The 13874-nt window shown below is 44.0% G+C and overlaps 1 protein-coding gene and 1 long non-coding RNA gene across 3 annotated transcripts in view; one reads left to right on the top strand and one right to left on the bottom strand.

Annotated features, from left to right (window-relative positions):
• LOC309345233 overlaps nucleotides 1–13874 on the bottom strand; it is a 350883-nt gene that overhangs the window by 262405 nt on the left and 74604 nt on the right. The window lies entirely within an intron of this gene.
• The window catches only part of PLCG1 (phospholipase C gamma 1), a 91661-nt gene that overhangs the window by 43023 nt on the left and 34764 nt on the right, over nucleotides 1–13874 (top strand). Inside the window, exons 4-8 of one of the 2 annotated variants that reach the window (XM_081867515.1) lie at nucleotides 1226–1273; nucleotides 11278–11362; nucleotides 11815–11898; nucleotides 12704–12726; nucleotides 13435–13504. In XM_081867515.1, the coding sequence (XP_081723641.1) occupies nucleotides 1226–1273; nucleotides 11278–11362; nucleotides 11815–11898; nucleotides 12704–12726; nucleotides 13435–13504 (310 nt within the window). Of the gene's footprint in view, nucleotides 1–1225; nucleotides 1274–11277; nucleotides 11363–11814; nucleotides 11899–12703; nucleotides 12727–13431; nucleotides 13505–13874 lie in introns of both variants that reach the window. The other variant, XM_081867514.1, reaches the window with a different exon arrangement.

Raw genomic sequence — 13874 nt, 5'->3', positions numbered from 1 at the left:
ATCAACCAGGCAATCAACAAATGCACTCCCAAATCTTTCACTCCCGGAAGCACAATAATGCTGCTCAGTAATGTAGCTCAGATGCTCAGCCACCTCTCTGTCGTTGCACTTAGCTAAGCTGGACACCCCCATCAGCAGGATGCCTGGGTTCCTTCACTCTTCTTTCTTCCCCTCTCCCTGCCACCCACACCTGGTGTCTCTTTATGTCTGTGGAAGCATCCATTCCAATGGGGACAGGACTTGGGAGGGGAGATCAGTCCTGCCTCTTCCGCAGAGTCTTTCTTAGCAGCTACCAGGAAACAGCCAGCCAGCCTCTTCTGGGTAATAGGATGGCGGAAAATAGCACAAAGGCTTTGGCACAACAGCTGGGCAGGGCCAGCAGAGCATAGAATAATTGCCAGTTCTGTCGCACATCCACATAGCAAAGGGCTGAGCCATCAGAGCTACTTTGTAGTAGTATTAGTATTAGTAATAATAATAATAATAATTTATTATTTATACCCCACTCATCTGGCTGGGTTTCCCCAGCCTCTCTAGGTGGCTTCCAGCACAATATTAAAATGCAAAACAGTAATTCATCAAATATTAAAAGCTTCCCTAATCAGTGCTGCCTTCAGATGTCTTCTAAAAGTCAGATAGTTGTTGACATCTGGTGGGAGGGCGTTCCCCAGGGCGGGTGCCACTACTGAGAAGGCCCTCTGTCTGGTTCCCTGTAATTTCACTTCTCGCAGTGAGGGAATTGTCAGAAGGCCCTCGGAGCTGGACCTCAGTGTCCGGGCTGAACGATGGGGGTGGAGACACTCCTTCGGGTATACAGGACCGAGGCCGTTTAGGGGTTTAAAAGTCAGCACAAGGTCAGATGTAGGTTCTCCATCCCAGTTTTACAGGATTCAATGCAATCCTATGCATGTCTAGTCAGAAGTGGCAGGGATTTATCAGACCATTTTGTTGCACAACCTTTCTAACTTTGCTTTTCAGAGACATGGGGTAGGGAAGCATTGGAGGTCAACGTAGGTTATTTGTAATTCAACCCTTGTACAATACTGTAGAAACCAATCATGTATAGCTCTTTTTTTCCCCCTTTATCCAAGCATGCTTAGTGAGTATACTTCCACTGTACCTATTTATTCTTTGGTGAACTGTGGGTAACCTGTGGATAACCTGAGCTTCGAAAGGTCAGCACAGCACTGGAATGACTAAGATTTCAAAACCTATCTTGTTTCAGGTGGCTCCGAAAGCAGTTCTACTCAGTTGATCGCAACAGAGAAGACAGGTAAATAGAGCAAACATTTCTCTTGTTTGCAGTGTGGTCTCATTTATTGGGGGCATCCAGAAAACTATGTAAACAGCAATTCTGTTTTATGGCTGTTCCATTGCATTGGAAGTGGGGAAGTCTTTTTGCACATTCTTCAGTCCGAAGACTAAGAAGACTAGACACACATTTGAATTTTAAACAAATACAGTCAAACCTTGGATCCTGAACTCCTCCGTTTTGGAACATTTCAGCTTCTGAATGTCGAAAACCCGGAAGTAAATGCTCTGGTTTTCTAATGTTTTTCAGAAGCTGATCATCCGATGCGGCTTCTGCTTGAGTTCATTCACTCAATCAGAAGCCGCGCCTTGGTTGTTGAACATTTTGGAAGCCAAACGTGCTTTCGGAACAGATTACGCTTGACAACTGAGGTTTGACTGTATTGGGAATTATATTTTAGACCAACTAGGGTTGCAGCATTTAATAAATTAATCAGATCAAACAATGACAACCTTTAATTAATTAAAAAGATATATCGATTAATTGTGCAACCTTTTCTTGGATATGTAAACCATCTGAATCCATGGTTGTGATCAAGAAGTCTGTGTAGAGCTGTAAAGGGGAGGTACTATCGGCAGAAGTAGCAGAGAGCACCCTTCTTCAACCTGGTGCCCTCCAGATGTTTTGGTCTACAACTCTCATCTGTCCCAGCCAGTATTGATGATGGTCGGGGATGTTGGAGTTGTAGTCCAACAACACCTGGTTGGGGAAGGCTGGCACAGAGAAAGGAAACAAAAGAGAGCTGGGAAGCTGAAGATAAGTGAAGCAGGATCGTATAGGTCTAGGGAGGTGGGAGAAAAAGAGTTGAAGCCAGGAAGTGAGAAAATGAATGTGCAGGTCTGTGCCTGGAGATGGGATGTTGATGGAGATTTCCTTGCCAACCAAAGGCCATCCTGAGTGTCAGCCACAAAATGAGAAATCCTTGAAGTAACTTAAAAGCTGGGGGTTTTCTACCACTTTCCAAGCAGCCTGAGGTCATTGAGTGAGAAGAACAGTCGGTTTGATGGATCTGAAAACTGGTCGCGGTAGGGCCAGCATGATAAGTTTACATTCCCAAGACAACTTCACAACTACTTCTTCTTCTTCTTCTTCTTCTTCTTCTTCTTCTTCTTCTGTTGTTGCTGTTGCTGTTGCTGTTGCTGTTGCTGTTGTTGTTGTTGTTGTTTAAATTTGTATACTGCCTTAAATCCAAAGATCATAGGGCGGTTCACAATGTAAATATTCAAAAACAACCAGTAACTCCCCCTCTCACAAACACATTTAAAAGCCCATAGAATGATTCTACTTTGCAAGCTGCTCCCTATTAACCACTTATTTTAGGATCTGTGAATACATAGGATACCTTTGGCATGTTGGCTTATATTGAGTCCATGGAGAAGAAAAAATGTGCTGTGCATTTGCTGTCATGTTTAGAAGAGAGCGAAATGCTCCCTTTTTTAAAAAGCCTGCTCTTGGTGTCAGTGCCAGTGTGCCTTGCCATCTGCCCTTCCATCTTAAATGTCCTCTTCTATTGCCTCTAGGTCCCCCCACTCCGCCACTCAACACAGATTTCCTTTAATGATGTTAAGAGAGTAGTACATTAACCTTTCAGTATTGATTTTTTAAAAAGAACTTTTCCCCTAGAGAAATGAAATGTTTTAACCATTACCACTGAGTGCAAAAATGGGAGTTGGAGCCCAGGCCCTGCCAATAGGAACACGGGAAGCTACTTTGCACTAGGTCAGACGGTTAGTTCATCTAACCCATTATTGTCTCTTTGGACTGGCGCTGGCTCTCCATTGTCTCAGGTGAAGGTCTTTCCCATCACCTTGATACCTGATCTTTTGAACTAGACATGGTGTCGGCAGCAAAAACCACCTGCCTGCAAAATAAATGCTGCAAGAAAACTTTCCGAAGGTTCCACCTTACAAGGGCATGTGCAACCAGGAATAATGCCATTGTTGCCATGATGACTGAGCATCTGATGGATTGGGTAGTCTGCAGGATCATCTGTTTTGCCCGTTTCATTTTTTAAAAAAGTATTCCTGCGAGACAGAGATTGAGCACCTATGTTTGTTTATTTAAAAGCATTTCTGAATGGTTTAATATTTAAAGATCTCTTAAGGGAGTCGGGTTTCTTTCGGCCAAGGGAATAATGCACAATTAATTCACTGTGTTAGGACATGACGTTTCTCCTTTGCAAACAGGAAAAGGGTTACATGTTGCTGGTAATATCTCTGCTCACACTTACATTACAGCTTTCAGACCTTCCATTCCTGAAATGTAACCATTTCCCATTAGTATTGATCTTGTTCTGCAGCCACAATGGGGACAGTTGGATGTATTCTAAGGTGCACTCTTAGACTGCACAGGGGAACAGTTAAGTCCAGCACTGTCTACACCCTAGATTGCCCTCCAGAATCCTTTGCAGTACAGATGGCAAGTAAATCAATGTGGAGAGTCTTCTCTGAGATAGGTTTGGAAGCCACTGCCATGAAGGAGGAATGCTAGAGAGTTCATCCTCTCCCACTACTGCACTGATGTGCTGGGAGACACCTCACAAAAGTTACTCTGCCCAACCACTAAAAGCACAAGAGCCCATTTGTATATTAAACCTGCCAAATGTAGTACAGTTGCACCTCTGCTTATGTATCCCTTTGGATATGTAAACTTTGGGATGCTAATGCGGCAAACCTGGAAGTATTTTTCCAGGTTTTGCCCCATGCGCAGAAGCACTAAACCGTGCCGCACGCATGCACAGAAGCAGTCCTCCAGCTGTGAATTCCGCAGCATGCGGCCGGACCTCCAGAACGAATTCCGTTCGCAACCAGAGGTACCACTGTACTTGCTTGATACCACAACTTGAAACCCTTTGCATCTCTTTCCCTAGCAAATAAATACAAGTTGCATTTCCCTTGTGTCTCCAGTGCCAAAGGCTGCCTGGCGCCTCTGCTGCTTGCTTGTGTCCTTTCTCCCTTGTGCAGCCGGTCTTCCTATTTCCTGTTCTGGCAGAAGGCCTTGGCTTGATCGTTATTTAACCAGGAGCTGGGACAGAGGCAGCCCACAGCACCAACGCAGCGTGGAGGCCAATAATGAGCAACATCTGTCAGGGAGGGCGGGGTACATTTTTGCATGATTTGCATATTGATGAGTTTGTGTCGTGTCTTCAGGAGATTATTGCCACCTGCTTTCTGAATACTCTGCTCCGCGGACTTGAGGGGATGGTTCAGCCTGCAAAGCAGAAAAATGCTAAGTGCTCTCAGTGGATATAATAAGCCAGCCTGGTGTTCTAAATGAACCTTTGTCATGCCTTCTTGTTTGTATGTGTCTTCTGAGTTTCCCTGTTTCCACAGTCCCTTGTCTGAGAGGGCGAAGAAACAAAGACGCAACTGGCTGGTGTGTTTTGAGCAAGAGCCATTGTTGCCAGAGGAATAAATAAGCTGCTCTTTTGTACAAGAGACCTAGATGGTCAAAGCAAGGTCTCTCGAAATCTGAATGGCAGTTATCTTCTTTGTGTGTATTTGACTGGCGCTCTCTCGCTGTGTGTGTGTGTGTGTGTGTGTGTGTGTTTGACCATCTCTTCATCAAGGGAATCTTTACAACCTGAACAACAAATAAGATTTGCCATGCTGGCAAGCGATATGAGATTGAAGTTGTTTGGGGGCCCCCAGGGCAGTAATAATTGAGGGTGCCCCTCAGGAGAGAACTGAAACTCTGCTTTTTGCTTAAGTGCAATCCATTCTGCTACTGCTGCTGTTATTGGCAGCAGAGGTGCAGCTAGGGAGGACTGGGGCGGCGGTGAGGTGCACTGGGCGCCACTTACCCCAGGCACCCAGCTATGCCACTGCTTGGCAGCGTCCAATAAAAAAGATACATTAAAATTACAATGCAAAAGCAGCCAGTAGACCAAAGTAGACATAAAATAAATAAATACAACCAACAGGTACTAATAGCCAGCAAAAAGCTTGGGAAAATAAATGAGATTTTCGCAAGCGCTGAAATGTCCTCTATGTTGACGCTAAGCTGGTTGCATAGAAGGCACCGCTCACACATACCTGGCAGTGGATTGCTCACATGTTTTTGCTTGCTTGTCGGCCTGCTATTTGAAACCTGCATGTGTACTTCGATTCTTTGAGTAAACGCTGGATCCAACACATTTGCTGTTAGGTGTGCTGCAAATATATTTTTATAAATAAAGAACAATCAGAGTTTGCAAGCTGTTCTTTAGGCTGAGGACAGCTGGGGAAATCTGGCGTGCTCGAGGTAGTAGTCTTCCTTGACAACTGAGCTGTCGGTATAGTTTCCTCCCATACGCACCCGATCCACACAGTAAACCCATGTGTTGGGGCCAAAGCAGCATGGGTTGCATGCACACCAGGCCAGCAGCTGGAATTAGACCTCGCATACTTCAGGAAATGCTTTTTATCACATAAGTTCTTCCTTCTAGCAAAGATCACCAAAGAAGGCTCTGCATTAGGTACTAAGCCTTGTTGAGAGGCTCAAATTGCCAGGTTTGGCAGAGATCAGGCATAGGCAAACTCTGGCCCTCCAGATGTTTGGGACTACAAATCCCATCATCACTGACCACTGGTCCTGTTAGCTAGGGGTGATGGGAATTGTAGTCACATCTGGAGGGCTGGAGTTTGCCTATGTCTGACATAGATGCTCCTTGGTGGTATCATCTGGTACTCTCTGTCTAGTGAAGCTCCCTGGTTTATATCCTGATATACACCTCTCTTTAAGGCACTTAAGTGGGTCTGTGTAAACTATCCATTTGTTCATATTCCAAAAGTGGATGAACACCTTCCAAATAGCAAGGCTTTCCCTATTAAAAGGTGGGACTCCGGAAATTCAAGGATGTTTTCGCAGGTCCATCTTGCTTTGAACTTCCTGGCCTTGATTGAACTTCTTTCTTGCTTGCTCTTTGTTCTCAGAGAACATGTGCTATAGAGTATAATGGAGACTAGTGGTGGGTGTTCAGTGGCTTTGATATGGTTTTGGAATCTGTACATTTAATTTCTTGACTCCTGCAATTATGCAAGTAAGAGACATGCCCTTTTTACCATCGTGGGGGGCGGGCAGAGGAAAGCCTGCTTCTTAGACAGATTGTAAATTACCTTTTCTTGTTTGCGCCATGTGTTTTTGATTCCTTTCAGAATAAAACCATTCAGTAATACAGTTCCTGGAATTAGCTGGGTTAAGCATACCCACATCGCCTGCTTTGGTGTGCACACTCTGCTGATAAGCAGATATTTTGGGTTTTGTAAGAGAGAAATATCCCTAGTTGCCTTGAAAATTTCAGTGGTGGCAAGTGAAACTAACGTGTTTTGTGAGGTTTGGGGGTGTTTATGTTTTTAAGTTTTATTCTGTGAGGAAATAGTAGGTGGGATTGCTTGTCTGGCAAGCTCTCAGGGCCCCTCTAGATACCCCTTTCATTGCACATTCATTATGATTTGTGCTCATGATACTATTGGAGCAGTCACACATGATGCCACTTTCAATACTATTTGCACCTGCAGAAGTTTTGGAATGGCCACACCACACCACTTCCAGTCCAATCTCTCGCTGAAATCCCATAACTTTGTATACTACAAATGTTCTGCTTTATCTTCGTCCCACTTCCATAGCCACTCTTCAAAGCAGTAATGTGGTAGCATTGGGGAAGCACTGCAGAACAAACTAAAGCAGAATAAATCTACCACTAATGCACTATAATTGAGTCAAGAATATGCTGCAGAATTATTGCCGGCGTCCATCTTTCTTGAGCGACAATGGAGTGTGCCTCTGGGGGTGAAGTCAAACTGTTATGTTAGCAGCCCTGAAGTGATCTTCTCAGGGCGCAAGCCTAGGCAGTGTGTATGGAGGTCCTGGGATGCCCAGATAACAAGATTCCTCTCTCGGCCTCACAGTTGAGCCAAATAAAAGCAAAGCAATATGTTTGGCACCAGCTTGGGTGCAGGAGTTGCTGGAAGGAGGTGTGCCAGGTGCCATCTTAGGGACTCCAGTCAAGATTTGTGTAGATACTCCACAAGGCAGCTAAAGTTTACAAGCCCCATCTGCCCCTCACTTCCCTCTGGAGAATATGCCTTCAGTAAAACAGCCTGGATGGGTTCTGAGCTGGAATGTTCATACAACCTTTGCCACTGCACATGCACAGCAACATGGAGTGTTTTTGCTATAATCTGAATACGAGAGTTGCACAAAGTCATTGAATTTGCAGCTGTTATAGTTCCAGAAATCAGTGTATACTGATGTGTGTGTGAGTGTATGTTTGTGAGAGAGGGGTGAGTTGGGGAGATGAACTCATGATTACAGTGTGGAAAACTGATTAGTGGCCATTGGTCCTTTGTTCAGTTTCTCAGTTCCCCTTCCTCCTTTTGGAATGCAGACACTGTTTTCTCACCCACTGAGATCTGGAAGTAATAAATGGGTAGTTACTGGGTTCCATTTCCTGACCTAATGACTGGAGCTAATCCTCAAACTGCAAGGTTGTCTGTCTGCAACATGCATCTCTCAGGAGTTCAGCTGGGAAGGATTTTTTAACTGGATTAAGTCCAGTGCTTTCCTGTGCTGCTGTGAAGGGAGTTCTGTAGTCTCTCTTCCTGGGGAGAAGGGACCATAGTGTCTGGGTTGCCAGGAGCACATGATTTCTTTGCCAGCAAATCCTCATCTGAAACTGATTTGCTTGGATTTCATCAGTCATCATTTGGCTGACAAACTGTACTGAATCGTTAGGTTTCTCCTCTCAACATCAGTTTGCTCTGTGGAACAGAGAGAATCCCTGGACAAACGTAAACCTCAGCTAATTAGCAAATGGTCAAGATCAGAATGTTGAGAAGGCCCCTTTGATTTGATTACACACTGCAGAAAAGGTAAAATATGTTGATTACATAGAGCCGCTGGCAGTAGCGCCCCTAAACTGAACTTGTACAATCAGAGAAGGCCAAACTCATTTAATGACAGATAACTTACTCTGTTGGAAAAAAGCTGTAACTCAAATAGCAGGAGGTCCCAGCTTCAATCTTGCACATCTCCAAGTAGGGTTAAGAGAGACCCTTGTCTGACAACCTGGAGAGCTAGCGGTGGTCAATGTAGACATTACTGACCTAGATGGACCCATGGACTTATTATAAGGCAGCTTTCTACTTTCCTAGTTTGGTAATTGGACCAGTCAGTTATCCCATGTTATTGAAATTCATTTAAGTTAACAGCCCAGTATGCATGGAGGGCACTCAATGAAGAAATGCACCACACTTTGGAATCTTCTTGCCAGGTAGGAGCAGAGTCTCTCTTGAGGTAATAGCAGTATTACTCTACCGGGTCTTGCACTAGAGTCATCAGCAGTTTATAATGAAATGTTGCTGAATGATCTGTAACTAGCAGACAAAAATGGTTGACTAATCACTGTTCCTGTTTTGAAACCTTAGTGGATAGCACATTGGCACAGGTTTAGATACCCAGTCACATCCAAATGATCCTGGCAGTGCCAAGCAATGACCCATGGGCAATATAGTTTATCGAAAATGGGAGGCTTTTAAATAGCTTTAACATAATACGTGGAGAGGCCTTCAGTAAAAGGATGGTGTGTCATCCAGAGATCATAACCTATTTTGAATCTGTGGCAACTAATTTCACTTTAATGATCATCATATGCCTGCTTATGGGAGTGGGTGAGTCTATAATTGGGAATATAGCTAACTGGGGGTGCAGACCACCATGGTGAATTGCTTGCTTTGGGCAAAAGTTGTGAATGTTGCCCAATGTATAGCCCAGTATATAGTTCTGGGGCAGAATTGGTGGTCATGGTGCATATTGGCACCAATGACATGGAGAAATGTAGTCATGAGCTCCTGGAAGCAAAATGTAGATTGCTGGGAAGAAGGTAGTCCCTGAAGTCATAACCTCTGGGCCGTGGACCTAACTAGGCTCCTCAGGCCATTTCCCTCAAACCCACATGCACCTCCCGTGCACTGGATGTCAGGTGTCATGATAAGTGTGGGGTAGGCAGAGGCAGAGGTGCAGAAGGCAGATTGAATTTCCCACATATTAGCTGGTGTGTCAGGAGTCCACATGTACCACTGAGTTCCTGTAAGGAACTGGCTTGCATGTCCAAAGCTTGCAGAAAGCAGAATTTGAATCAGCTGATGTGCAGAGAATTTGATGCTGCTGCGGTGGTATATGCCACACCTGTCAGTCACTTGACATTGATATGTGCAGGAGGGTAAAATAAAGATCTGGCTTGTTAGGACAAAAAGATCTAGCTTTACCCCTCTGAAATTTAAACGATCATAACATTTTTCATCTTCATCTGTGGGGGAAAGTTATATGCCACACCAAATCTTCCTCAGCTGCTGTCCACTCCCCCCCCCTTGCCCCCAGTCAGTTTAAAAGCAGCTTTGCTGTTTTTTTATTTCATTTAAACACCTGCTTCAATGAACTAGATGGGCTTTTCTCTTCATTCAACAAGCTCTTCTTGTATGTATGTAAACTAGAATAAGGCTTGAAAAGCGTTAGGAGGGGTGAACTTCAGTATGATTATGGATGGCATTCAGTGAAATAATTGCTCAAGAATTATGCTTGTGTGAGGGGATTTCCCCTCCATCACCCCCAAATCTGCTCCAGAGGGAAAACCTTAAACAGAAGATTTAGGGAGGCTGCTGAGGAAGTGGGTGAAATGTTCTGTTATGCAAGGAGAAATCCAAGCACTGCTTGAACATTTCTGCTTTGTGCTGCTTTGAATACAACCCAATGCCTTAAGACAACATTTTTCAAACGTTTGACTTTTTTCAGAACTCTGTTAACATTATTGGTGGCAGAACCACTACACATCTGCCACAAAACCCCAATGCAATGTCATATTTTTGGCACACAAGTGCATGCAGGGCATGGGCTCCCTGCTGCCCTGAATGAATAGTTGGCGCAACCTAGAATGTGTTCCCCTGTGGCCCCATGTGGCAGAGCAGTCTTATTTTCTCATCTGGGAACCCTGGCTAGGCTTCCAGTGAACCTGAAACGCAGTTTGGAAACCCATTTTCTTAAGCAGACCCATGAGACCCACGAGGACTTCTTTCCAACAGCAAACAAATAGATTTTTTCAAAAATGACTTTCCCCATTCCTCTTTTAAAAAAAAAATCCTCACGTCTTACATCTCAGTGCTCTGCCTCCTTTTCCTTTATTTTCTCCTCTTCTTCCTGATGCGGCTTGAAGAGAAACCATTTCCCAAACAATTTCTGAAAACTGTCCAAGTGATGGCTGGGAAAGCAAACAGACCTGTTTTTCTCAAGCTGTGTTTTGTTTTTTTAAAGCTCTTTTGAAATCATTTCAATCTGCCGTTTGGGAAAGGCCCACAGGAATTACGGCCTTGTTCCTTCCCAAGTAGTATCCTGCAGAAGTGGCAGCTTTAATAGGCTTTCTGAGGTGTGTAATTTTGGAGATATTTAGAGGTAACCACCACTTCTGCAGGGACTGTAGGTGGTTTTGACCTATCACCCTCCTTTCATTGAGTTGCCTTCGCTTTTATTGTATTTGCCTCTTATTCTGGATTTAAAGCGAGAGCTCAGATTTTAGGAACCTGACAGCAACCAGGTTGTCTGTGGCAGTTGCAGCATCTGAGGACTGGGGTTATAAACAGGTTAGCTCCCCCAGTGACTCTGGGGCTAGCCACCGGAGAAGAAGGTTGTGAGAGGCATCAGCAGCACTTTGAGTGAGGAAGCCCTGCCCTCTGAGGAACGAACATCTGGCTGCTTTGGCAGCCATTTCTGGGCCAGGGTCATTTCCTGTGAGGCCAGCTGTGACCCATCAGGGTGGCAGTTAGAACATCTCAGGAACTGCGGTGGAGGGACCTATATGTACTTTTGCCCCTCCTTATTGGCTCTTAGCTTTTAAATGTATTTTAGGTAGTCTCTTGGACTTAGGGGTTAGTGAGGGATATAAATGTTCCACATGAACATGCCCCCAAATTATTTTTTTATTCTTTACCACCTAGGATTTCTGCAAAGGATTTGAAAAACATGCTGTCACAAGTGAACTACCGTGTCCCTAACATGAAGTTTCTGCGCGAGAGGCTAACGGTAAGTGCTCTATATTCTTTGCCCCTTTAAACATGCATTCTCTTCGCAGTCATTGCCATCAGCTGCACCATAGCATCAAATGGGGAAGGGCCATAGCGCAGCATTGTCTACTCCGGCTAGCACCAGCTCTGTGGGGTCTCAGAGAGAGAAATGTTTCTTCTGTTCACCTGATCCTTTTAACTGGAGATGCCAGAGATTGAACCTAGAGCCTTCTGCATGAGCGTATGCTAGAGCATATACTCTACTGTTCATCAAACTATTAAGAGACTCTGGGCATGCACTCCCACTTTGTATATTTAAAAACACATCGGTGGATCGCACGGATTGTAGCGTTAAAATACCGCAGTCATCTCAGCACTCTGTTTTCCACAAATAAGAGAACTGAGGTGTCATACATGAGGACGAGTGTTATTTATTAAGAGGATTTTCTCTTCCCCAATCTCTCATTTTAGGATGTGGAGCAGAGAAATGGTGATATCACATACGGACAGTTTGCCCAGTTGTACCAGAGCCTGATGTTCAATGCACAAAAAGGGGTGAGATGCTTCTAATCGTAACATTTGATACTTTGTAAAATCTATGCCTCCTCTTTTGTTTTGGTGCTGTTTCCCTTCCTACTTTCCCTTTTGTTTTATCTAGCATGTGAATTGAATACATTTCAAATAGCAAATGATTTCCCTCACCTGCACTTATGACCCTAACTAGAAAAAAAATCTGTGCCTACAAATGGAAGGTGGAAAATGGGAAGCTCCTTTTGCCGTTTAGTTTCTAGTGCCGTGTACAGGTAACCCTGATCAGAAAAGTGAGGATCACCAGCTCTCTCACATCAGTTCTCTACACAGACCAGGACTTGCTGTTGCTATGTGTGCTGCTGACCTGCTAGTGTGAGAGAAAGGGACTCAAAGGCAGACAGTAGAGTTCTGAAAAGGAAGAGGTCTCAAGTTTACTTGCCATTTTGTCTTTGTTATTACGGAAAAAAGTGTTATGTGAGCTTTCACCATTTGTCCATCTCCAAACCCCAAGCATCTCTCTAACTTATTTTATGTAAGAACTACATGGCACTCTTCAGTAAGAATATTTTTAGAGCAGCTTGCAAATAAAACAACGGAACAATAATAGTAAAACAATGATGAGAATGAGTGTCATCACTGAGTTGTCCCCCCAGCCCACCTCTTTTATTTCATTCATTTCATGTGTGAGTATACTGAAATAATGATGGCCGGCACAGCCGAAAATAATAGGCTGTGATTAAGCCATTGCATATCTTTACTGAAGTGTAAAGTGTGACACTGAATATACCAAGCAGAATCAGCTGATGTATGCATTTCCCCCCTTTTGCAGATGGCTATTCCATTCTTGGAAAGGTAAACTGCTCTCTTTCCTATATACAGTGGGAGGGTTGAGTGGGTTGGAAATTAGACTTGTTTATGAATGTATGTTGACATTTGACTGCAGACTGCTCGTTTCCTCAATAGGACCCTATTCTCAATATGTCTTCAATGAAGGGCCTTGTTATAAAAATGCTGGGCTGAGCTGTTTGGTGGTGGAATTTCTAAATCAGGGGTGTTCAAAACAGACTCTGAGGCTAGGTTTCTCTCTTCCCATTCTTAGTTCACCATTGGCATGGCAATAAATCTATTTCACAGCAAACTGCAAAATTCAAACAAGTTGGAGAGATTTTTATGCCCATTGCTGTGACCACAAAACTTGGATTTTTGCAGATAGATTAAACTAGCTGATGCAAAACCCAGTCAGCTTTTCATTTTAGATCTGTTACTATCTTTTGATTATTTGGAATTATACCTGCTCAGTGGTAGAGATCCTCTACCACTGCTATTTCTTCCTTTGATTTCTTTGACTTGTTATTGCCCTGTGGGAGAGGGAGGAACAGAGACAAGGAGCAAGGCTGTCATGCATGAGGATGGTTGAGGCCCCCTAGTTGCTTTTAGTAATCCATCTCAGCTCTGACACTGTCTTCCTTGTTTAGCCGATTTCTCAGTGCAGCAGCTGCTTGTTCTGTAGGGTGATGCTTTCTAACCAATGTGTCTTGTCTGTGCTTCCTCCTCCAGCAGTGCAGAGAGATCTGAGCCCTGCAGGGTATCACTGAAGGAGTTCCAGATGTTTTTGCTAGAATACCAAAAGGTGAGTCCGCGCAATAGAAAGGGAAATGGAGAAAGAAAGCAGCACAATGTGATAATCAATGGCTTTTTTGGGGGATACCACTCAACACAGTGTGACCACTCACAGGCAATTGAGAATTCTGAGTTCTTTAAATAAAGTTGGGTTCCTTTCACAGGTGCTGAGAAATAAGTGGGATCTTTCAGCCACAGTAACAATTAGAAAATGTGGAACAGCAGTGCCTTATTTCACAGTTGCACTGACACATAAGAAAACAATATCTAAATCCCATGTAACTACTATTAAATAATAACCAAACAAGTGCTCTTACTCGGAGACCTGGCTTCTCATCAGTTCTACTGTGTTAGCAGTCACCTAAATAACACATATGGAG

This window comes from Podarcis erhardii (genome assembly GCF_964252035.2).
Source record: "Podarcis erhardii genome assembly, chromosome: 6".
Lineage (NCBI taxonomy): Eukaryota > Metazoa > Chordata > Lepidosauria > Squamata > Lacertidae > Podarcis > Podarcis erhardii.
The sequence above is the reverse complement of the archived record's forward strand: the minus strand, read 5'-3'. Positions and strand labels throughout refer to the sequence as shown.